The sequence below is a fragment of the Strigops habroptila genome, chromosome 11 (assembly GCF_004027225.2).
Source record: "Strigops habroptila isolate Jane chromosome 11, bStrHab1.2.pri, whole genome shotgun sequence".
In the NCBI taxonomy this organism is placed as follows: domain Eukaryota; kingdom Metazoa; phylum Chordata; class Aves; order Psittaciformes; family Psittacidae; genus Strigops; species Strigops habroptila.
In genome coordinates this window covers 38,593,481-38,618,302 of record NC_046360.1, presented here as the reverse complement: position 1 = coordinate 38,618,302, position 24,822 = coordinate 38,593,481, and the positions used below count along the sequence as shown (strand labels likewise).

General features: G+C 54.0%; 1 protein-coding gene across 2 annotated transcripts in view; it reads left to right on the top strand.

Moving 5' to 3' along the window:
* The first annotated feature begins 279 nt into the window (after positions 1–279).
* NCKIPSD (NCK interacting protein with SH3 domain) overlaps positions 280–24,822 on the top strand; it is a 38,044-nt gene continuing 13,501 nt past the window's right edge. Inside the window, exons 1-5 of one of the 2 annotated variants that reach the window (XM_030501413.1) lie at positions 280–537; positions 17,293–17,405; positions 18,165–18,366; positions 21,398–21,482; positions 23,502–24,124. In XM_030501413.1, coding sequence (XP_030357273.1) covers positions 367–537; positions 17,293–17,405; positions 18,165–18,366; positions 21,398–21,482; positions 23,502–24,124 — 1,194 coding nt within the window. In that variant the 5' untranslated portion in view covers positions 280–366. The remainder of the gene's footprint in view (positions 538–17,292; positions 17,406–18,164; positions 18,367–21,397; positions 21,483–23,501; positions 24,125–24,822) is intronic. The other variant, XM_030501414.1, reaches the window with a different exon arrangement.

Sequence of the window (24,822 nt, the reverse complement as noted above, 5' to 3'; positions counted from 1 at the left end):
CCTCACAGGGAAGAGCTTCTGCCCAAGAGCCCATCTCAGTCTCCCCTCTGGCAGGTTAAAGCCATTCCCCTTGGCCTGTCCCCACAGGCCTTGGCAAAGCCGCTGCTGCCCCCTGCCGGGCGGGGGCGACAGCCGTGGCGCGGACAGGGCGTGGCGGGGGTGTGACGTACCAGCGGGGGGCGTGGCCTCGCTGCGGGCCGCTCCGCCGCGCCGGCAGGGGGCGGTACGTGTTGGCCAGTTGGGGGCGTGGCGCGGCGGTGACGCGGGGGGCGTGTCCGCGGAGGGGGGGGCGGGTCCCGCCGGTCCGGGCCGCTCCGCTCCGGTCCGCGCCGCGCCGGGGTAGCCGGTGCCGGTGCCGCCGCCGCCATGTACCGGGCCCTGTACAGCTTCCGCTCGGCCGAGCCCAACTCGCTGCCCTTCGCCGCCGGAGAGACGTTCCTGCTGCTGGAGCGCAGCAACCAGCACTGGTGGCTCGTCACCCGCGCCGGCTCCGGCGAGACGGGCTACGCGCCGGCCTCCTACCTCCAGCGGCTGCAGGTGCGCGGGGCCGGGGCCGGGCAGCCCCGGGTGGGCGGGTGGCCGTACCCACGGTCCGGTTTGCGGTGGGGCCGCTCGGAGCAGCCCCGTTCTCTGCCCGCGCCCCTCCCGGTCCCTTCTCTGGCGGTTCGGCCGAGGGAAGCGGGGCGTGCGGACGGGGTGACCCCCGCAGCACCCGGCCTGTGTGCGGCACCGTGTTCCTGCCGGGGCAGGGTCGGGGGCTAAAGGGAGACAGGAGACGTGTCCTGTGGGTACCGCGTCCGGAGAGCGCGGTCCAGAGAGCACCTGCGCTGCGGGGCAGGAGGAGGGCTCCGGGGGGACACGGGCTGGTTGAGGTCCCGGGCAGCAGCGCACAGGTCAGGGGCGGAGGGGCCCCTTCGCTCCGGCAGGACTGGGAGAGGAAGGCAGGGAAATGCCGAGGTGCTGCGCTGGGAGGGAACACCCTGCTCCCGGAGCGCACCCGGTCCCGGGTAACGCTGGGGTCTCCAGCAGCCCCGGGGGTGTCAGTGAGCAGCGCTGCTGCGGTCACCTCCGTGCTGGCCGCTCAGCCGCGGGGGCTTCCGCTGACCCCCAGCATCAAGGGTTGATCGTGCTCCTTCCTCCAGCACATGGGGACACCAGTACTAGACCCGCAGCATCCCGGGGCTGGGAGGCACCACGGCAGCTGCCCGCGCCTGCAGTGGCAGAAATCACAGCTGGGCCGGTGATGCTGGCGATTGCAGAAGCTCCGAGCGCGCTGCTGCAGCCCTTGCTGGGTCAGAGCAGGGAGGAGGCACCTTTCGGGTGCTGCAGCAGTGGGTGAGAGCCCTGCACCCATGCAGTCGTGGGAGAGAGGTTGGTTACGGCTTGTGCAGTGCAGGGGCTGTGTAGTGGAGGCTTCTAAGGGACAACATGGCTTCTGAAATTAAGGCAGGCCTTTCATGTAAGGCTAATTCATGGGGGGGGTTATGGTTTTGGGCCTTGGGATAGCTGTGGGAGCCACGTGCCAAAAGCCTTTGCATCAGTGAATAGGGAACTGCACACAAATGCTGTGAATGTTACAAATGGGGCTTCTGGCTGAAAAGGGTGGCAAATCCTGTGTTCCAGGGAGCTGCTGCTGCTGCTCCTTCAGGTGCCACTGAAGTTGTGATCACCAGCCCCTCAGCCTGTAAGTCTGGGGGGAGCTTTGCAGAGCACTCCAGTGAGACCAGTGTGACCTGGGGAGCCTGTACTGGTGTTAGGGCAGTGCTGGGTCTCTGAGCTGACTGCTTGATCCAGGAGCTGCCCTTCCTGCGAGGCTGCAGCCTGGCAGCATGGCCTGACCGGAGGGGACATCCTGTGTGTCAGTAAGCCCTTAAGCTATGTACAGGAGCTGTTACAGAGCAAAGATCGTACCAAACTGCTGGGTTTTAAGCCCCATGGTGGTGCAGCTCCAGGCTGCTGCTCCTCAGTTTCCCTTCTGCAGTCCCCTGCTCCCTCTGCCTGTGTGATGTGACGTCTTCTCGCTGCCGTGGGTGCAGGAGCCTCCTCCCAGGCTGCCTCTGGAGCTGCCTTCCCACATCTCTCCACCGTGCTCCTGCCGGCTCCAGAAGCTTTTACAGGAAGAGCGTTTCTTCCCTGACTTTACATTCATTTCTCAGGTCGTACTTTGCTGCAGCCTTAAGACAGCGTGCAGCAAAATACTAGGCTGACTCCTGACCGTCTGATAGGAATGCATTCACATTAAAGCAGTGCTGCTGGTGACTGTGTGAGCCCTCTCCTCTAGTCCAGATGTAACTTTCCCAAATGCCCTGAGACCTGGTAGCAGGAAACAGAGGAGCTCTTCCTGCATCTGCCCATCTCTTTTGGCTGTTAAATTTCTGGCACCTGAACTTGCCTGATGGTGCATGAGGCAGCAGGATCTCATTTGCTGCTCTGCAGTTGCAGTAACGCTCTGTGTCTGTGACTCTCTGCTGTTCCTGCCAGCTCCAAAGAGCTTCTCTGAAGTCAAAACCTGCTTTTATTTATGGGAGAAGGCACCTGCTGGCTGAAAGCTTGCTTAAGACTGTTCGCTGCATGTCCAGGATGAGGGCAAGCAGTTTGTCACCCAGTTTTGGTTTAGTAGCTGTGTTGAGACTAATTGGGAGGCAGTAAATGCTGCCCCAGTCACAACAGAGGGAAACCACAGCTGATGGTGGCTGGTGCTTGGCGGGGAGGGAAGGTGGCCAACAGGAGTCCACATCGCAGAGGTGAGCTGTGGCTTCCTCAGCCGTGTGGGCAGTTTCAGGTGAGCAGGAGGTTGCAAACAGGCGCAGCAGCAGCAAGTCCCTGCGAGGAGGCTCAGGGAACAGGCTTGAGCTGCTGTTGGTGCTGCCCTTGGCTCTCCAGAGCATCAGCTTTCTTACCGGCTCCTCTTGATTCTCAGAGGTTTTTGCTCAGCTTTCACAGATACAGGAAATTCATGCGTTGGCTTGTCTGGAGGAAGAAATGATTCCTATTCATTACTTAAAGCTTGTTCTTGGCTGATGTCTTTTCATCACAAATGTGGCAGAATTTTGTACTGCAATCCTTGTGGTTCAATGTTGTTGTTAAAAGAGGGTTAGTTGTGTGTGTGTGAAAACACCCAACAGATCCTTCTTAGAAACACATAATGCCTCTAATAAACGAGTTAGGGCTGAGCCAGGGCACCAGAAGGTGCAGATGATGTAAAGTTAATTAGAAGTCAATTAGAAGCACCCAATTTCGGTTAATGTTCTGCTGATTTTACTCTTCCGTGGTTCCCTTTTAGTTCCGTTGTGGGTTATTAAGAGCCATTCCAAGTTGGGGGCCGCTCTGGGATAGATACTGAAGCCATCAGGCAGCGAGAGGGAAGGATGGGGCAGCAGAGCCAGCTGCTCGCTGGAACACCAGCCTCGTGTGCTGAGCCCTGGCCCTGTGTGCCAGTGACTGGCAATGCCTGCTTCAGCGAGGCTGGTGGCACGAGTGCCATTCCTCTTGGGTGGGAAGGTGCCTGTCAGCACCCGGCTGGGCTTTAGTCTCCAGCTCTATGCTGATGCTTAAGTGATGTAGGAGTGGCAGAGAAACAGAGGCCACACTGGAGCTTCAGCGTCCTAAGTCAGTCACTCCAGGAGACCTTCCAAAGCTAAATGTGCAGCTGTAAAACACTCAGTTTTGAAAGCTTCCGCAGGAGCAGGAGGTCACTCGGTGTCAGGGAGGCACAAATGCTGAGTCGCAGATAATAAGTGTCATCCCTTTGGGTTGAACAGCCCATATGTTGCTTTGTCTTCACCAGGCACCACGGCTGGTCTTGCCTCTTCACTGGTCTGCGCTGCCCCAGGTTGTGTTCCCTCTCAGGGGGAGTGTTAATACGCTGAGGAGGGACCTGCAGCTGTACAGTGCTGTGCTGGTAAATGCCAGGGGTGCAAAAATAAGGGCTGAGTTGTAGGGGGATGTTTCCTGGTGAAGTGGGAATGGGTTAGCACACTGGCTGCTGCACATCAGCTGCATTAAGCCATTAAGAAATAGCTTTGAAATTACTATTGATAGTCTTTTCAAAATGACTTTAAATCTATCTGGAATAACAAAGAACTTGTTTGCAGTGTGGGTTTAGATGCTCTGCTCAGCCAAGGGCCTCTCTGGTGGGTCACACTTTCCTGCTGTACCTCTGGGGGAGCGGGAAGGGGCTGTTGGGTGGTAAGCGCGGATGCCGATGGCCAAGAATCTTTGGGTCTGGTGAGAAAATGGACCCAGCCGGGAGCGTACCAGGCATTTTGAGGATGCTCTCATTGCTGTTCGCTGTATCTGCCACAGGAATAAACAGGCGTGTGATAAAAATACGAGTCAGCTCGGTGCAGCCTAGCAACAACCGAAACCCTCCTGCAGGCTGAGCCCGGCGCAGCACAGGTAGCACCGGGCGGGTGGGCGCAGGAGCGGTGCCTGCCTCCCGCGCCCTCTGGTTCCTGTGGAGGAGATAACTCCGTTCACTGCTTTGCTGGAGAACCCCTTGGTTTTAACCCAGTTGCTTTTCTGCTGGGATAGCAAATGTACTGGTTTGGTGATGGGGCAGCTCGAGGCTGGGGCAGGGCTGCTGGGGAGGCAGCGAGCTGCGGTAGCTCGGGTGCTGTCAAACCTTTCCCGCTAGTGTGGAGGTGATGATGGTTGTGAGCACGGAGTTGGTTGTACAGTGTCAATCAAATGGGCAGATATTCCAATAGCAAATCCCCAGTCGCTGGAAACTGAGCCTTGGCAATTGTGCTTTGCTGTAAGAGTTTCTCCCTTCATCTACACAAAATCCAGCTTTAACCTCGGTGCTTTTGAGCCCTGGCAGAGTTCCTCTGCTTGCTCCTGGATGGAAGGTGATGATCATGGTACAGACCATCTCCTGCACTGGAGCTGCATCGGCTGCAGGTTTGATGGTGCTGTCAATGGGTGTGATTACTCAGCTGCAATACTCACAGATCCTGAATAAGCGCTTAGGCTAAAATTAAAGTTTTATTTTGGAGGCAAAGCAGCTGGGAGTGCTCTGCAGCTGAGGCTGCTGCTTCACACATGCGAGAAACTCAGAGAATGAAGCATTCTTCTGCGAGCTGTCGCAGTAGCAGATACTATCATGTCAGAGCTGCTTTGAGATGAAGTTTTGTTCTTGAGCCTGAGTTACAGAGTCGGGGAATTACAACCATTTCTAATTACTGTAGCTAAAGACTTGAAATTTTAGCCACAAGTTCTGCAATCTTTCACAGTTCAGGATGATTAAAGTGGAAATACGCTAATGACCTTTAGCGTCTATTTTTGCTTGGCTGTGAAGACATGTTGTTCTTGCTTTTACTCTGATGAAAAATAATTAGGCTTTTTGATATCTCATAAAAATTGTCCTTGACACCCATCTATGAGCAGTGCTGGTGAACGGGGCTTACTGCAGCTGCACAATGGCTGGGTATGGAGATGTCCAAGAGCCTACAGCTGCTCTTGAGTGATATGGCTGTGTTTGCCCGCTCATGGGAAAGTAACTTGTATAGCACAGGTATGTCTCTCTAAAATAACAGTGCTAACATCAAGTCAAGCTGGTGGATGTGCTACATGCCAGCTGTGCTGAAAGGTGTCCCACCTCCAGCCATCACTGTCTTCTGCCTCGAGATTAGTCTGTTGCTGTCCTTGCCTTGAGCAGGGCACCAGCGGCTCAGCCTCGATGGCTCGTTCTGAGCCAAAGGAGGTTGGCAGATGGCTTTGAACATGAAGGGTGCACGTGCCTGGGCTTGTGTTTGGGCACATCTTCTCATCATCCCACTCTTGTGTTTCCTTCCAGGGTTTCCAGCATCCCAGCAGGTGACCTCTTAGTAGGGAAAAAACTAAAACCCAAACAAAACCAGAGGAGAGGTTTGTATTGAAAGCAATAAACCAGAAAGTTCATGGAAATTGATTTTTTTCTGAGATTGTTGCTCTGTGTGAAATACAGAGAACTTGTACAGAGAACACATGAGAATACAGGGCTGGGATACAGAAAATACTTTTCCTTGGAGAAAAGCATGCAGGTGTTAATGATGATGGAAAACAGCATGCAAGAGAAGAGTGACCTCTGTGCTCAGAGCAGCCTGTACGCTGGGAGAGGCTTTGACAACAGCAGACTGTACCATGGTCACTGGCTGATCTGACAAGGTCCCTTGCAAGGTCTGGCGCATATTTATCCCCTTGGGGAGGGTCAGATCCCGCGGTGTAAAATGGGTATTTACATCCATGGAAACCAGGTGAACCTGTCTGTGGAGGTGGCTGTGAGGAGAGCTCTGGCCCTGAAGCAGAAGCAGCCGCCTCTTTGTCTTCCCTTTTTCATGTAGCTCAGAGGTACATGAAAACAAACAGAATTTTAAAGAGCATCCCAGCCTCACCCCCTCATGAAGGATTTAAACGCTGTCGTTCCCAGCCAGGATTAGGTATTCAGCAGATGAGCTGTCAGTCTGGGCGCTGGAAAAAGGATAAATTCCAGAAGTAATTTCTAAGAAGGGAAGGACAGGCAGCCGTAGTGCGCTTGCATTGACTTGTAGCATTAGAGAGTCCACAAGGAGATCAGACTTCACAGATGCTGAGGTCCTACGTGCCCAGTGCCATAACCAAAATCTGACAAGGCTGTGCCTGCAGACTGCTGTGCTAAGGGGTGCTACCTTGTGATGGGAAGGAGGTCCTGTTCCCAGGGCTGTCTGGTGAGTGGAGATGACACAGCAGAGCCACAGGCCCGGGAGAAATAATTGATCTTGATGCTGGGGCTGCTTCTGCTGATGGGCTGTGAGAGCAGTTTCGTCCCTGCGCTACGGCAGAGAGAAGTGGAGGCCAGCGCTGCTGGAGGAACCCAGTTCATGCTGTTCCTGTGAGTTGGCATCTGGAACTGCAAAGGCTTGTTGTATTCAGAGGAGAAATTCTCATCTGAAATGACAAGTCTGTTGAGGTCCCTGCAGATCCTTCCCACGGTCCCTGGCTGTGCTGATTGCCCTCTGGTCCTGAGCCAAAGCAGGAGCTGTGGTGGGTCCTGGTCCTGCTTCTGGAGGAGCATCCCTTTGCTTCCCCAGCCAGTGGCTCACAAATAGTTCTGACCTTTACAGGAGGGACTTGTCAAGGCTGATTTGTCTTGGTTTTCATCACATGGCAAAGCCTTTGGTTTCAAACAAGGGCTCTGAAGGCTGTCACATGAGAAGTGGCACAGAACATCATTCACAGGACTGACCTGTTCCTCCCTGCTCCCCTCCAGCCCCATCGCTCTCTTGCTGTGAGGACGTTGAGCATTATTCTGGGCAAAGCTCTGTTGATGGTAACAGAGGAACAGAGCTGTCCCGAAGGCAAGACCCAGCACCTTGCTGCAGGAGAGCAGGGTTGGCTTCGTTTCAGCTCTTCTGTGTCCGCACCCTGCCGTGCAGAGCTGTTCACTTCCCTCGTGAGGGAACAAAGCTCTAATAATCCTTGTCCCCTTTAGCATTAGGCTTCAGCAGGAAGGGGAAGTATCATTTTGGCAGCGTGGGCTTTTCAAAGTGAGAGGTTCATGGTTTTGTTTTTCCTGGTTGGTTGTTTGCCTGCTGAAGTTGTTGAGGAGAAGTTGTCACTCCCTTCCTCCTTGGGTGCTGCTCACTTCTCGATTACTGCATTGTGAAGCTCGTGTCCTTCCTCCTGTCCATTGGCCATAGATCAAGGGACAATGTTGCTCAGCTGCAAGTGTAGTGAGCCCATTCCCCCAACTCAGGCCGCCTTTCCTGCTAGCAAGATGTGCTTTTGGGTAGGTGTCCCATCTTTGCTGTTGTGCTGGTGGGGTCTAATCTGCACGGCTTCATCCCTCTTTCCTGCTCAGGCTGGGGTGGTTGGTGACAGTGCTCTGCGAGAGGCTGGGGTTTGTGCCTGTGATCTGGAACTGCCACCACAGGCTGATGTTTTAGTTTGTTCAGCTGCTCAAGAGGTTTAATTAAAAAAAATCGAGCTGTTGGGCTGAGCATGCCTAGATAATCCCAGGCTGCGGGGCGTTCCTGCTAAATCACTGTTCCAAGTAACCAAGAGGTTAGATCTCTACTAAGTCAGAGCTAGTAATTATTTCTTGGGTTTTTTTTTCTCTTACAAACTGGGACGATGTCTTGTAGAATGGAAACCTGAGGACAGGCCCCAGCTCCAAAGCTTCTACTATAGTGAATAAAAACAGGGAGATGAGGGAGAAGATGAGGCAAGAGCTGCAGAAATAGACCCTCACCTAGGAGGAGGGCGGCGTCGCCTGGAAGCTGGGATCCTGTTGTGATGAAAAGGCCTCAAATGCCCGTCCATGGGGTTTGTGCCTGGGGCCGTATCTCCAGAGCTGCTGCTCACATGGTTGGGGTGGCAGCTCCCACTGTTCCTGCTCCAGATCCAGTGCCCTCGAGCTCACTGGCCAGGCTGAGCTCAGCCTCCGGGCCATGTCCTCCTGCTCTCGAGGTGGAGGAAAGCCCCGATGGACACGCAGGTGGCTTTCACCCGTTGCAGGCGGAGGAAGGCAGCAGTGGGTGGCAGGTCTCCATCAGTCAAGCTCAGTGCAGTGTCTGTGCTGTGATGGTTGCACAGAGAACTGTGGCAGCTCCTGTAAAACACAGACGGCTGCCTAAAAAGATCAAGCTGAAGCTCCTCACCGAGCAGACACATGCAAACCTCCATGGCCTCTCAGTCTGATGCGGTGACAGTTCCTTTCTGGGTGAATTTGGTGAATTCTGTGGTTTCCCAGACTGCTTGAACATAGCCTTTTTCTCTGTCCTCCTGAGGAAAGGATGTGTGTTTGCAGGGGGATGGCGGGGCTCTGTGGTTTGACCATCAAGTGTGCTGTGCCCAGGTCATCAATCACTCCAGGAGGCAAGTCCACAGCCCATTTCCCTCCATGCCCAGACCTGGCTGTCCCTGAGGAGTATTTGGGGAGAAGCTCAAGTATCAGAAAAGCCCACGTTCTTCACCATGTAAAGAAGAAGTGTGAAAATCCAGTACCTCAAGTAAGAATGATGATCATAACATTCATTATGCACTTAATGCCGAAGCTGAGGGTTTCCTGAGCTGGCAGAATCAGTGTTTGCAGCTGAAGACATTTTCTGTTTGACATCAAAAAGCCAATGTCTCTTGAAGTGCTGGGTTCTAAGTAATGAAGCTTTTGTCTGCCCCAGAATTACCTTTATTGACTTAAGCTGAAAAATGCATCCCTTTTAATTTGTTTTTGGAATTGATTTCATGTGTCTGTGTTCCATGAGCCTGATGACCAGAGGTAGCAGCAGCAATTATTACCAAAGAGCTGTACAGTATAATTTTTTACATTGGGGTGGAGAGAAACCCTCCAGCATCCAGTTTGGGAAGCATCATCTTGTCTGTTTTCTTGGGCTCCATTAGAAGCATGGCCCAGTGATAAGAGCTGGCATCTGAGACTTCTACATGTATGGACACGTGAACTGGTTGTATTCTTGAGCTCTCATTCAGAAGCTTAGAGCAGCTCCCAGTGCATAAAGGGGCTACAGGAAACCTGGAGAGGGGCTTTGGACAAGGGCCTGTAGGGACAGGCCAAGGGGAATGGCTTTAACCTGCCAGAGGGGAGATTGAGATGAGCTCTTGGCCAGAAGCTCTTCCCTGTGAGGGTGCTGAGGCGCTGGCACAAGGTGCCCAGAGAAGCTGTGGCTGCCCCATCCCTGGCAGTGTTCAAGGCCAGGTTGGACACAGGGGCTTGGAGCAACCTGCTCTAGTGGAAGGTGTCCCTGCCTGTGGCAGGGGTTGGAGCTGGTGAGCTTTAAGGTCCCTTCAACACAAACTAGTCTGGGATTCTGTGACCGCAAAATTTTATCGAGCTCTGGTCACTTTAAAAGCTTTTGAACAATATTAGTATACTATTAAAGGCTGAGCAAAAAAGTTCTCCCAGCAAAGCCTTTGTTGGCAGCGTTTGGTCTGGTGTGACTCTTTGGATGTGGAGGATTTGTCCCACTGGAGATGGGCTGGGAACATTTCCTGAAACACAGCAGCTTGCTCTGGCTGATGCTGCCAAGCGAAGCGGATGGTGCCGGGGTGGATGTGGCGTGTGACGAGGGGGATGCGCTGATCGATGCTGTAACAAGGTGAGCTGGGTGCAAGGTCTGTGTGTGAGCAGCGAACAGTCCAACAAATGCAGTTTTGTTCTCTGCCCCGGGAAGTGAGGGAAACAGGATTAGGCTGTTCTGCTGCCCGTGGCACAACGTCCAAAGAGGACATTACCCCCTGTTCCCATTTCTTGGTGTTTCCTGGGCAGCCTGTGCTGTTGTAAGGTGCCACAGGAGATGGGATTGTAACCCGCAGCTAGAGCAGTTGGCTGTTTTTCCCTGCAGACAGTGTGGGACACAAGTGAATTGCTTTTCTTCACAACTCGCCTCTCACTCCTGTATAGGTGAACTGTCAGCACATCCAGCTGAACCCTTGAATCTTTTTTTAACATACAAACCCCACTAAACAACCCCCAGAATTCGTTCTTGAACTGAATCTGGAGATAACAGCGAGTCAGCCTCGCTTCTCTGATAAACAAAGCTCAACTTGCAATTCTCTAGGTGCTTTTGTAGGGCAGTGAGGCTGTCAGCCTGTCTGAGTTTTGCAGCACAGAACCATCATGTGCTGTCCACTCCCACAGCCTGCCAGTCAGGAAGAGCTCGGGAGGCTGCCGGGGCTGTAGCTGACAATGCTCTGGGGGATTTTTGGCTTTATGATCACGCATGTAATGGTTGTAGTTGTAAGACACTGCTATAAATCTCAGTGGTATCTATGTTTATTTTTGTGCATGAGTTAGCATCAGCTTTATCATTGTCACAGCAACACTCATTGCGTTGCCTCCCTGGTGTTGGTGAGTATGTGGGTGCTGGTTGCTCCAGCAGAAATAGCTGCTTTACCAGCACTAACTGTGCTTGCAGGGGCAGCTTTCACTTAACAGGCACGTTGGCATACTTGGGTGTTTTGTGTATGGCCAACAAGCACGATCTACCTCTGGAGTGCAGCCTGTTTCGGCCCCTCTGCCCCCTCCCTGGCTGCCCTGCACCCTTGACAGTGTTTAAATGGCTTTGCTGTAATGAACTGCTCACCTAACCTCGGGTCACTTTTGTGTAAAGCACTAAGCCAAAAGCATGAAGAGCATCCCCTGTTCGATAGTGCTACTCTGAAATACATAGCTACCAAAACCCGTGGTGGGGGAGTGAGGGAGATGTCTCTTTTCTTTCAGAGGTGTTCCTTCTCGCCATGGCTTTCCCACGGCTCTCCTGCAAGCAACTGAGCATTCGAGGGTTATCTTTACTGGGAGCCCTGCTGTCATGCTTGTTGTTTAAATCCCTAAAGAGTATTTTGTACCCAGGTTAACAACCCAGGACAGTTGCCCGTTGTTTCACTTGCGGTTTTATCATGCGCTTTCAAATGCTGGCAGCCGGAGGGAGGCTGTTGGGACTGGATGTGCTGTTCTGCTTGGGTGGAAGCTTGTTTGGGATTCCCATGTGGGATCCCCTGCCCAGCACAGGGGAGCTGTCTGGTGTAGCCTGAAAATGTTGGGGAGGTGGTTTTTGGGTATCCTGGGGTTTCCTAGCACTGATATTCCACATACCTGTGCCTGAGACCCAGGGTGGGCTGTGGGCAGAAGAGAAATTGCTGGCAAGATCTGTATTATGGGAACATTATAGAGAAATGATGGGTTTTGGGGGCGCCTACTTTGGAGGAGCTTTGTAAGTGTGCTTGCTCTCCTGGGTCCCTGGCCTGAAACACCATTACATTAAAGCTCCTCCAGTTCCAACCCCCTGCCATGGTGACATCTTCCACTAGAGCAGGTTGCTCCAAGCCCCTGTGTCCAACCTGGCCTTGAACACTGCCAGGGATGGGGCAGCCACAGTTTCTCTGGGCACCCTGTGCCAGCACCTCAGCACCCTCACAGGGGAGAGGTTTTGTGTATTCCAGCCACCGCTCCTGCCTGCGCTGTCCCTGGTGCATCTCTCTTGCCAGGAGCTCTGGCTTGTGCTCCAGCTTGGTTTGCACAACCGGAGCCCTTTGCTGGCTGCCCCTTCTCTTCCCCTCCCGCCGGTGCCGCTCGAGCGGCTGCTGGCAGTGCGCGGTGGAGCAGCGCTGGTCTGCTGGAAACCCCGCACAGCAGCAGGGATTCAGACCCGCTCCTGGGCTGCCTCTTTGTCAGAGGAGCTCAGCCATGTCTTTGTTTGCTTGCTGGCAAGTCAGAGATGCTGCAGGTCTGTTCTCATCTATTTGCTCAGTAACCAGGACAGTTGCCCGTTGTTTCACTTGCGGTTTTATGTGCTGCAAGGCACAATATCTTCGTGCTGACAAGAACAAGTTCATGCATATCTGAGCCATCAGCCTGGGGGCTGGAAATTTCTCATTGGGGCCGCAAAAAGAAGAGAAAGGAGCTGAATCTCCCTCAGCAGTGCAAAAACCAAACCTCAGCCCATTTGCTTGAGCTGTGTGGTTCAGAAGGGGGAACTCGTACCTGGTACATCTCTCTGCCGTGAAAGGCGAGTTGATGTTTGTAAATGGATCATTTAAATCTGGAAGGATACGGCATGTGGACAGGCTGGTGGTGGCTGGGGATGGGCGCGCTGTGACCTGAGAGGCAGCAATGGGCTGCGATTTGGGTAACAAAGAACCAGGCCGTGCCTGTGCATGCTGGTGGATAAATACCCTGATTCCAGCAGTGTCGGTGCAGCTGTGTGACAACTGAGCTGTCACTGCAGACAAAACTTGGTCTGTCTCTTGTTGTTGTGTTGTGGGAGCCGGAGCAAGGGCACGAGGGTGGGAGCCAGCCCTGCCTGGGCACCGCCGGGGCTGCAGAAGGAGCCACAAGCACGAGGGCACTGGCTCCGGCACATGCAGAAGAGCAAATGCCTTTGAGCACTAGAAACTGGGAGGCAGGAGGGAAAATCGCCCTGTTTTCTTGGATGAGACCCCTGTGGAGGCGAAGCCGAGCCTGCCACATGCTAATGGGCCACTGTCATAATGGGGAGGCTCAGCCCGTCTGCGCTGTCAGCACGTTTGTCTGGAAAACGCTGTTCTAAAAGGGGAGATTATTCTAGACTGTTGAGCAGGTTCTTCTGTGTGAGTGCATTTAACTAGCGCTGGCGGAACATGAGGCGGGACTCCGAAGAGGGATGGGGACAAGGCTTCGATAGCCCTGGAGAGGCGCCGTGCTGCCCGCACGAGGACACCAGCAGCGCTGGCTGGAGCGCTGGGGTCTCGTCAGCCCATGTGCGGGAAGCAGAGACACGTCCCGTGCTCGTGTGCTGTCTCTGAGGAGACCCTCTTGGGGCAGAGAAGGTGATGGGGATGTGAGCTGGGGTGAACGTGTCCCTGCCTGTGCATGGCTGTGCCCGTGCTTAGGGATGCAGGAGGCGTCCCAGAAGGATGCTGCTGAACAGCCTGGCTTTGGCCATGGGAAAAGTGTCCTTCCCGTCGGCCTCAGGATGGGGGGCATGTGGAGCACCCCAGGCAGGGCTGAGCTATGGATCTGCCCTCATCAGGGGCAGAAGGAAATTGGCAGCAGGCTCTAGGGAAACCCTTTGTTTGCTGGTGTTATTAGCAAGGAGAGAGGAAGTAATGATTTATTGATGCTTCTGTGATTCTCCTACACTGGGCTGTGAAGGAAGAAATTATCTTTCCCAGCTGATGTTCCAGGCTCTAATTGAGCTGTGACTTGCTCCTGCCAGGCAGCTCGCCTGCAGGGTGCCGGCGCTGCCCTGGTTCTCCGGCACTGTGCCCCATCAGCCCGTCCAGGATCACTGCTCTGCTCCCCCTGCCTCTTGGTGCGTCCAGTCCGGCCCTGACATGCGATTCATAGCTCCCAGCATTTCTGTGCTGGAGCATTCTATTTGATTAAAGCAGGAATCTCTGACAGGGGTGGCAGCCGCTCCCGCTGGGGTGACATGCCATGTCAGTGCGGGTGATACCTCACTGAATACCCCTCAGTTTTCCCAGTGCGCTGGGCAGAAGGTGCTGTCCTGTTGCTGCTCATGGTGCTGTGCCAACTGCATCAACCAAGGAGACCCTGTGCCTGCCCCTGGGGCACGCATGGCTGGTCCCCCACCACTGGCACCCCCCATCCCAGCCTTCTGGGGCATGCTATTTGGCTGTACCACTGGTGAGCTGGAAGCTGGTGAAGGATGCAGCAGTGCTGGGGCTCTGCCAGCCCCCCTCCATGTGATTCCCAGCACAGCTTCAGTAAATCCAGCTGAATTCCAGGGCTTTACTTGGTGCATCTCCTCTGACAGCAGCAATGCCCTTTTCATGGGCTCCCTGCTTCTGTGTGAGCCTCAGCTTAGCGGCGATGAGCAGAGCTTCATCTCTGCACCCTGGAGCGTGGGAGAGGGCAGGGTCCTGCGGTGAGGGCTGACTGCTGAGCGCCAGCCTCTGCTGCAGAGCTCAAAGGCTCTGCCCCGTTGCCGTGCTGCTGGTTTAGAACCACAGACTGGTTTGTGTTGGAAGGGACCTTAAAGCTCAGCCAGTTCCAACCCCTGCCACGGGCAGGGACACCTTCCACTAGAGCAGGTTGCTCCAAGCCCCTGTGTCCAACCTGGCCTTGAACACTGCCAGGGATGGGGCAGCCACAGCTTCTCTGGGCACCCTGTGCCAGCGCCTCAGCATCCTCACAGGGAAGAGCTTCTGCCTCAGAGCTTATCTCAATCTCCCCTCTGGCAGGTTAAAGCCATTCCCCTTGTCCTGTCCCTACAGGCCCTTGTCCAAAGCCCCTCTCCAGGTTTCCTGGAGCCCCTTTAGGCACTGGAGCTGCTCTAAGGTCTCCCCTTCAGGAGCCTTCTCTTCTGCAGGCTGCCCCAGCCCAGCTCTCTCAGCCTGGCTCCAGGTTTGTGACCGCTCTCTTTCATGGCCACAGAGCCGTGTGAGTCCAGGATCACTGGCCTGTGGGAGAAGGGGGTTGAGCTCTGCCTGGCCGTACCATGCGTCCAGCAGTGAGCATCCTCAGGAGTGGGTGCTGGGTGCACCAGGATCCCTATGCCAACGCTGCGGGGTGACGGGTCTCCCTAAACTGCATGGGGAGAATGGTGAGGCACGTGCATTATCCTGAGTTTCCATGGGCATCTAATCCCTGGAGTCTGAGGGAGGAGACTGTAGGTGAGACCTTGGCAGAGCTGTCTTTTGCCCCTGTGCAACTCATGCTCCTTTCAACTGCAACGTGTATTTTTGACCATCCTCCTCAAACAAACACCCGAGGAGTGCGCAGATTCGTTCTACTCACGTGTTTTATCCAGGATACCGATTTTGTAGGTTTATGACCACAGTGCAGGGGTCGCCAATGCTGGGTGTCCTACAAACCCTCAGTGCTGAGACCCTGCTCCCAGCGAGCTCTGCTGAGCACGGGGGAGATGATTTACAAGCAGCATCAACCACATCATAAACTGCAAGTGGCAAGTTAATGCTTTTTTATTCCAGCCCTTCTGAGAGGGCCCCGTTAATAGAGGGTTGGGGAGTGGGAACAAAGGAAGGAGCGCAGCAGCTAAAAGCCGGTTGTCACAGCGCTGCTGCATTAGTGTGAAAGAGCTGTTTTCTCAGGAAGGAAGCACCCTCTCCGTAACAAATGCATCAGGCAGGCTCCAGCCTCTGGATTCCTGTGGGATGTGGATGTCTTGGTGCTCCGAGCAGCACTGCCATTCCCCTGGGAACGGAGCACTGGAGGCTTCTGCTGCTCCCTTTCCCCAGAGGAAGCGTGCAGCTTGTCCTCATTTTCTCAGAAAATGAGATCCATTCTCTGAAATAACTTGCCTTCCAGCATGCCTTTAAATGTGTTCAAATGCTCTTTGCTCCATTTCCTTGCTTAGATATGTGGTTGGAGGTGGTGAAATGCTCCCTACGCCGTATGGGGCTGTTGGGGGCTTCATACTGATGTTGGGTTCCGAGTGTTCGTTTTGCCCTGGATCTGATACCTTAACAAATTCGGTAGAAGTATTTTAACATACCGGGCTGTATTGTTAAGGTTTTCCTCAGTTGCTTTATTCCATCTCTCTTTCTTGGGAAAACAAACCAACAAAAAAACCCCATCCTGAATTCTTCCTGTCCAGGGCTGAATATTGCGGGGGCGCTGCTCACCGCCACCCTGGTGGGAGGCTGGTTTTCCCCCCAGTCTGCGGTAGCTGTTCATTCATGTTTGGTTTAGTAACTAATCAGGCTATAAATAATACATCGCCTGTTACCAGCGGACGGGCCGGAGGTGCTGTGGAGGCTGGTGCCTCTGGGCGCGGGGAGGTGCATCCTTCATGGGATTCCAGCCACGCCTTGGCTGGGTGAGTGGGTGCTGTGATGGAGGGGAGTGTGGGGGGCAAGTAAGGATGAAGAGGGTTCAGTGCTCAACCAGCGGCACCAAGCACTGGGGTCCGAGTGCTCTGCTCCTCCCTGCGCTCATGGGCTGAGGCTGCTGGTGCTGGTACCCAGTGGTGGTGCAGACACCACTGGCAGCCTGTGGGAGACCTGTGGTTCTGCTGGAGCTGGGGCAGAGGCTCAGCAGCGTGTCCCTTGCCTTCAGTCCTGTCAAGGTGTTTTCTTCTGGAGGCTTGTCAGCTGTTGGTAAAGCCTCGAGGAATGTCCCAGTTGTGGAAGCCTGCTTTACCTTCCCGTGCCCCTTCGCTACAGCTCTCCCAGCCCAGGGAATGGTGTCTTTGCTGTTTCTTGCTTCAAGGCTGGTGTTTATTTCAGTTGCAGTAAGGAGAGCTAAACTGGCTGGCAAGAGGAATAAATGTTGCTATGACAGCTTGGGTGGAGATTTGGAAAAGGCACTTCAAGTTTCAAAACAGCCATCAAGAAAAAAGCAAGCAAAAATGCAAACCCAGAGCCAACAGACTCCGAAGGCCACCAGATTTGACTCTGTAACTTCCACAGCTGTGTCTTTGTTCCACAGCAGGGCAGCAAGAGCAGAAATAATTGAGCTTGGGGTAAGCTGGGCTTTGCAGTGGGATCTTGAAATCTCCCTGCAGTGGGCTGAATATTCAAGGCTGCCGCATGGTCCTGAAGCTCTGTCCCTGGTATTCCTGCAGGGATAATTGGACTGTGGTGCTTGTAACAGTGACTTTCTTTTCCAACCATCAACCTTGAATAGGCAGACTCAGTTTGAAGCATGGCTTCAAATATGTATCCTCTGGAAGAAGGAGGGAGAAGTGGGATGTTGCTGAGATGGGGCTCTGGCTCTGGGAGCTGTTTCTCAGCCATTGCCTGGTGCAGGGCTGGCTCTGGGGGTTTGCTGTGGCCTCTCCTGCCCTAAGCTTTGGTGCCACAGAGCCACAGCTGAAGCAGTGCAGTAACATGTGGGATGTTGTGTTGTTTTCTCAGGTGCTGGAGCAAGATGTGGTTCTCCAGTCTATTGACCGTGCCATTGAGGCTGTGCACAATGCGGCCATGAAGAATGGAGGGAAGTACAACCTGGAGCAGAGGGATGTCCTCCAGTGAGCACAATGGGTGGCTGGGAGAGTGGGCCGTGTGGAGGGTGGTCAGCATGTGGTGCTTGTGCCTGTGTCTTGGGAGTCAAGCGGGATGCTGTTGATTTGAGTCCCTGTGCTGCAAAGTGGTGCTGCACTCAGTGTCCCAGTGTTTGAGCTGGCAGCTGGGCTGCTCCTCCTGTCAACAGCATCCAGCAAAACTGAGCTTTGGTCTGGCCCCTCTGTCCCTGTGCATGTAGAGGAGGAAACTCTCAGCTGCAGTATGGGCTTGGAGGAGAAATACAAAACCTTTCTGGGTGTGTTTTCTCCTCTCTACCAGCCAGAAATTGCAGAGGCTATTGGCATATAACACAAGGTCCTTAATGTGTTCTCAGATAATTGCTTGTGAGGAGCATTTTGTTTTTCTCTGGCACCTCAGGCTGTGCTGGGGCACGCTGGTTTAATCTCAGTTGGACAGCGAGTCTGAAGTGCAGACAATTCCTGACGCTGGCGATGCAATATGTGACTCTCCCCCGAGGAAGAGGCATTTTTCTCCAGTGAACCGATGAATAAATCATGGGCTCTGGCAAAGCCTCTTCCTTCCTCCCCCAGAAGTGCTTCCTTGGTTGTTAATGAAACCAGAGTTGGTGTTTTAAGTACTGTAACCCATTCTGGTACATATATATATAGCCCAAATGCAATAAACCATTAAAAATATCACTTGGATGTTGCAGCAAGGTCGCTCTGTTTCACTTTACTGTTCCTGATGTCATCGCTGTGTTCCAGAAAGCTGATCCATCACCGGAAGGAGACGGTGTCCCGCAAAGGTCACTCCCCCAGCCCGCAGGGGATGGTCATGACACAGTCCACCAGCGACCACCACCTGGACGTGGCGCGGCAGCCCAACGGCGTGTGCCGGACCGGGTACGAGCGGCACCACAGCCTGCCCAACACCGAGGTGGAGGAGGACGATGAGGGTCTCTATCAGGTAACAGTGCCTGGGCGCTTTCTTGGTTCCTCTGGTGGCAGGACATGGCTTGTCCTGTCAAATGAATGACTTTGCTGCTGAAGTCACAAATCAGGTGTTCGTGCTGGGATTACTGCAGTGCAATCTGATGCTGTCTGTCCCTTTGTAAGAGGTCAGGAATGGTCCCTCTGCCATTTACACTAGTGATGCTTTTTGGGATCCTGGAGGGTCTGTGGTTTTACAGTGGCATGTGGGATCCACGTTACATTGCATGACTGTCTCTTGACAACTTTCTAGAAGAGTTGCCAGCTCCCTGGAGCTTGAAGGACAGTTTTGAGGTGAGCAGCAGAGCTCCCCGAGCACTTGGCATGGCTTTGCTTCCCCTGTGTTAGATCCGCACAACAAGATCTTTGGTCCTTCAGCATTTTATCTCCTGCAGTTGCCTATTTTTACTACTCAAAATATAAAAACCCCAAAGATCCTGCTTGGTTCGAATGTTGCTTGTCATGATGAATTAAAGGTGAATTGCAGGAAATATGGTTTAGAGCAGGTTGTTTTATCTCAGTGACACACAGTCCCAAGGTCTCTGTGTGGTGCCAGTGAGGCTTCAGTCATGTAGCCCAGGCTGGATGCAGTGACTGGGGGTGAATTGATGTGGCTGGTGGCACTGTGTAGGTGTAGCTGGATGTCGGGGTAAGGGCACCAAGCAAGGATGAGCACAGAGATATTTTTCCCCTACAGCTGAAGATGTGCACTGTGGTTTTTCTTCATCTCCCTGGGATAAGTGGTTGGAGGCATGTTGATGAGGTGTGACACACACTGTCACTCCCAGATGAGACTTGTTTTACGCTTGAAGAACTGTGAGTCTGCAGAGGTGAAAGGTAGCTCCGGCTCAGGCACAACGGCCTGATCCCTGCTAACTCCGCTTTTCTCCCTCATTTCATTTTCCTTTCTGGGCAGCTCCGTCCTCACACCTGTGCATGGTGGGTGAAGCGAATGGAGCTCCTTACAGCCCATTCCCCATGCTGATTCCCTGTTGGGGGGAGGATGTTTTTTTTCCTTCCCTCCCCTTCCTTTGGGGGGTTTTGGTGGTGGTCATCCTCCTCTCGGCCCCATGCTTTGGCTGGGATGTGGGGTGAGGGAGTGGATGGCCATCGGTTGTCCCTGATGGTTCCTGACCATGCAGGGGCTCACAGCTTGGGCAGTGCCAGCACAGGGAAATTCATGTGATGCTTCAGGCTCTCATCATGGCGCTCGGGCTGTGGTGCGTGGCTGAGTGATGCTGGCAGGGCTCTGGGCTAACATTAGCTCACAGCTATTAATGTAAGCACCAGCCTGCAATAGCTGGGTTAAACTTGTGTGGTAAATTTGCAAGGGCTTGTGAAGCCATGGAATGCTCTGGGATGGTCCAACCTCAGCTATCTCCAACACTGCCACGCGCCTGCTTGGAGCTGCTGGGGCTAAATCCCACTGCCCTGGGAGCCCCACGTGTGCTGTGACCCCCCTGCTCTGCAGAGATTGCTCTGCCTTGCTCACAGCTGAGCTTCCCGGGGCTGGGACCAGCTTTCCTTCCAGCCACGCGATGCAGAGGCCCCTCCCGAGCTGAGAGAGGCCTCTCTCAGCTGTGCAGTCTCTTTCTGGACCAACACGGATCATTTTTGGGGCTGGATGCATGTATCATATAGCACTTTACCCCGAGAACAATGCGGGGTGGATTGACAGGAGCAGGAGAGCTCAGGCTGGGCGCCCGCAGTGGTACCTCTACTAACCCACCAGCTGAAGGGGCTTGTAAAGAGGTGGCCTGTTATGTGACACAGTAAAAGGTTGGGTGTGCTGGGTTTGGGTGGGAGAAAGGTGCCGAGAGGTCCCTTTGTAATAGCCTTTGTTAGCTGTGCACACTCCTGTGTCTTCACTTGCCTGGCAGGGTCCAGGCATAGGCTGTGGACACCGTGTTGTCAGCTTCTGGCTTTGCATCTTGAACGTGACATCCTGAAGATGTCTGTCTTGCAGGAATAGCTTTGCTCCCATTCTGGAGGAGATTTCTGCCCTTCCCAGATCCAGGAATAAAAGAAATACATTTTTCATCCTCCTTGTTCTGAGCTATTTCAGGCGGAGACCTTCCAGGGCCTCAGTCCTTCACTGCAGGGACTGGCAGCACTGGGCTATTCAGCACTGACAGGTCTCAGCAAAACTCCTCTTCCAGGGCTAAACCCCCCTGGAAGGCTGGCACTGTGTGGTGACCTGAGTGTTGATGCCGTGTGCTCCCACCTTGCTTTGCTGCTGCATGCAGGGCTGTGTTACTGATCGGGGTTAACCCTGAGGTTGCACCTCACCGGAGTTGTTCTGGGTGAAAGTGGTGTTGGTGATCATGGTGTTTGGATCCCACAGGAAAAGGTGAGTGTAGGAATCTGCATCTGGAGGCAGATTCCTGCTGCCTTGGTACCCCTTGACTTACAGGAGAAACCCCAGATGTGGAGAGCTAGCACAACCCCCTGGCAAAAGCTTCTCCCAGTGCGTCTTGCTCTAGGATTGCTCAGAGGGTCTAGCCCTCTTTTCTCCCTGTGTGAGCAGAAATAGCTCTGGAGGCATAGAAAAGGCATTTACATGGCTCCAGCCCTTGGCTTTGTCTTTCTACAAGGGTGTTTGTGGCTGATGTAATGGATCTCTCCAGAAGAGTGCCTAAATACGTGCTCTGTTCGCAGCCTCTGCGGGGCTATTGAGGGGAATGTGGAGGCACAGCGAGTGTGTGGGATTGCGTGTGGAATAAAGGAGGAGTAAACACTTGACAGGTCTGCACAACGTGTGTGCTGTGTGCTGCTGAACACAGCAATTAAACAAGGGCTGCTTTGCCTGTCACAGGGAGGGGATGAAGCCAGCTTGAGTCCTGCTTTGTTCTTCTAGGAAGCCGCCTATTAATATCTGTCCTCCTGAGAAAACTTCCCCGAGTGATGAGAGCTGTAAGGACAAATCCACACACGCCAAAAGGAGGTTTCGTAACCGAGAACGTCTCTATTGCCACCCTCCTCTGATTGCTCTGCATCTTCCCCCACAGATCCCGCCGCAGGCCCGGCGCGCTGCTCCCGTCACCCCCCCGCCTCCGGAGAAGCGCAGGAGCGCGCAGGCTCACCCCGGGAAAAGTAAGGACAAGCCAATTCCCGAACCTCGGGCGCAGATGGACACGGGGCGATGGAGCAGTTGCGGTGCCCGGGTGCTTTTGCTTCATGCTTAGAAGAGCATCCCTATATGTGTATATATATATGTCTCCTAAATTCCTATAGGTTTTATATCCTTACATGTATATACACACATATCTCCTAAACCCCTATAGGTTTTGATGCTAATGACCATGAGCTGGTGGCCAGTGCTCCTTCAAACCCTCTCTGCTCTGGGACGGTCTGGGCAGTCTGGTGCCTGTGGATGGGTGCATCATCCTGGTGCTCTGGTGCCAGTGCCCTGCGGAACATCTGCCTGCTCACATGGCCGGCCTGGCCAGCACACAGCCATGGTGGTTTAAGGTCCTTGTGGGTGTTTTTTCTCTCACAGCCACCATGGCTATCTCCCAGCCAGGCAGAAGCCTTTCCCTGGCAGTGCTTTTAGAACAGGCTTGAGCTTTGCTTTTGACTCCCAGTCTGTGGGGCGCTTTCTTTGTGTAGTGCTCAGGTGGGATTTCCATGAAATCGGTGGCTGGCGCCAGTGAGGAGCAGCATTAATACCAGGGACAAGGCTGCCCGTGTACTGCCCACCGGCAGGGAGCAGATAGTCAGGAGCACTTGAGGGCAGGACCACAGGCTGGGGCACGAGCTTCTCCATCGTCAGTGCAGTTGGGCTGATGGAGGCAGTGGTCATCCTGCCAAGTTGCTGTCACTAACCCGTGTTCTCCTGTGCTGTGATGGTCAGTGTCACAGAGCCCATCTCAAGCCCACTCATGTCCCTCTGTGAGCAGACAGAGCTGCTGACTTGCAGATGGTTAATTGAAACCTGGGGCTGGCACCAGCTTACTTAATGGTACTTAATGGTGCTGAGCCATGTTTCAGTGTGGAGGTAGGAGTTCACAAAGGTCAGCTTCCTTCAACTCATTATCTCGTTCTAATGAAGCATGGTGGAAGCTGTGGCTCATGAGTCTTCCTCTGAGGAGGAGGAGGAAGAAAGAGGGATGCTGAGCCCCTGTAAGAGGGAAGGGCCCTGTTTGTCTGCCTGGCCTGTGCTTGGGTCGGAGTGGTGGATGGAGTAGTGGAGGGCTCGCAAAGGTGTTTCGCATATCGCTGGTCCTTTCTTTGGTGGGGGAGCTCCTTCCCCTGAGAGCTGGGAGAGCCCTGGAGTGCTCTTCTCCTCCTCTTCCAGCACTCACATCAGCTGCTCACATGAAGCTCTAGGTGAAGGTAGCCCAGGGTTTGCCCAAGTAACTGTGTTCTTAGGGAAGGACTCAGATACGTTTCTGCCCCCTGGAAACTAATGGATAAGGTTTACTAAAACTACATATTAGACCAGGTTAAAGGAAAGGAAACTCTTAGCATCCCTTTGCTTGTAGTGGATCTTTTCCCTTGGCAGGTGGGGCCGGTACCACTGCTGGAACTGCTCAGGACTTGAGCTGGGAGAAACACCCTAGAGCAGATAAGGTGGAGGCTTGTGAAAGCGGTGGGTGCCAGCAGGGCTCATGATCAGATGCTGAAGAGTGATGAGAGGGAGAGACCAGAGGTGTTGTCAGCAGATGTTCCCTTCCCTATCAGTGCCAGCTGTGGTCGTGGTCTGTGAGGTGTGTGGGAAACCTTCTGGGTCTTGCAGCTCCCGAGCACCATCATTCAAAAGTGAGGGCTGAGATCCCGAGCACAGGAACAGACCCTTGCTAAGCCAGGGGGAAAAGACTTTTCTGTCCCTTAGTTGCGTCCCTCCCTCCCTTCCCCTGCATAAAACAGGAAGCCCTTTGAAGGGTATTCATCTCAATAGAGCACTTTTCCCCTTTCTAAAGAGGTGATTGTGTGGGAATGCTCCCGAAAGAACTGGTACAATTTTGCTTTGAGATAAGTGAGGCAGGAAGAGGAGTTAAACTGCTCTGGCCCATGCACAATGAGCCATTTAATGGACTGCACTGTAGCAATGTGTGTTTTCTCTGTTCCTTTGATGCTGTTGCTAAGGCGGTTTTAATTGTTTCCTTTCAGATGCTGTTGAAATTATCTCTGGGTCAGCTTCGAGTGCCTCCTCCATGAGCACCACGTCCCTGGATACCTTGTACACCGCTTCTTCTGTGTCAGAGACCGCGCTGCCCACGGCCGCCTCCAGCCCTGCCAACACCCCGCCGCCCGTGCCCAGCCGCAGCGTCCACACCACCATCACACGCAACCTGGACACCGGCTCCGTGGCCCACTCCCGCCACGGGACCTCCAGCAAGGACGGCACCAGCAAATCCCCCCAGTCCAAGAGGGCTGCCCCGGCACCGCCGGCCGAGGGGGGGTCCCACAGGTCCCACGCTGTGGATGGGGAGAAGGCTGCTCAGGTGAAGAAAGCTGCCCCGGCCTCCGCTGCGGGCCTGGACACCTTCAGCACCCTCTGCCTGGAGGATAAGAAGGCGGTGGAGCCGGTGGCTCTGGAGCCCGGTGCTCTGGCGGTGTCTGTGCCCAAGACAATAGGTGCTGAACTGATCGAGCTGGTGCGCAGGAACACGCACCTCAGCTACGAGCTGTCCCGCGTGGCCATCGGCGTCGTCATCGGTCACATCCAGACCTCCATCCCGGCCACCAGCAGCATCATGGAGCAGATCCTCATCTCCGTGGTGGAGAGTAAGGTAATGCCAAGGGCTGCTGCAGGCCGCCTCCTGGCACCAGGCAGAAGGTGTAATGAGTTCAGTGAGCACTCCTGATGTCTGGAATGGGAAGTGTGGTGAGATCCCAAAGGAAAGGGGAGGTGCTAGATGGGTGTAAACATACTGCCAAGAGAATCAGGTTTAGTGGCCCAAGAGCAGCATTATCCACCTGGTTTTTATACATGGTGCTGTACTGTGGTGGGAGCAGTTTGCTGCCCAGAGAAGGGAGGATTCCCTGGGCAGCCCCCTTGAAAAGCGTCTAACAAGCTGCTGTATGGTTTACCTGAGGTAGGTCTGGGCTCATCTGGAGGAAAACTGCTGGTGGATGTGTGTACCCGTCACACCATGTGATCCACCATGTGGCTGGTAGAGTGAGGAAGAAAGGGGAGGAAGAGCTTGGCAGGATGGTGGCTGGGCTTGCATGGCTGGTGCGACCACTGCAGAGCAGTGTGGGTGCAATGAGGCTCCCAGGGTGTTTGGAGAAGGAACAAAACCCCTGCAGCAGTTTGTTCTGCTGGGCTGGGAGGAGGGAGCTGTTTGAAGCAGCAACATAACGTGAAGAGGCATCGTTAGAAATACCAAAACCTCCTCCTGCTTCTGGATTCTTCAGTAGATTCCTGGAAACAGCCATATGATGAGGCTGCAGGTTCCAGCAGCTGCCAAGATGTTTAATAAGCAGA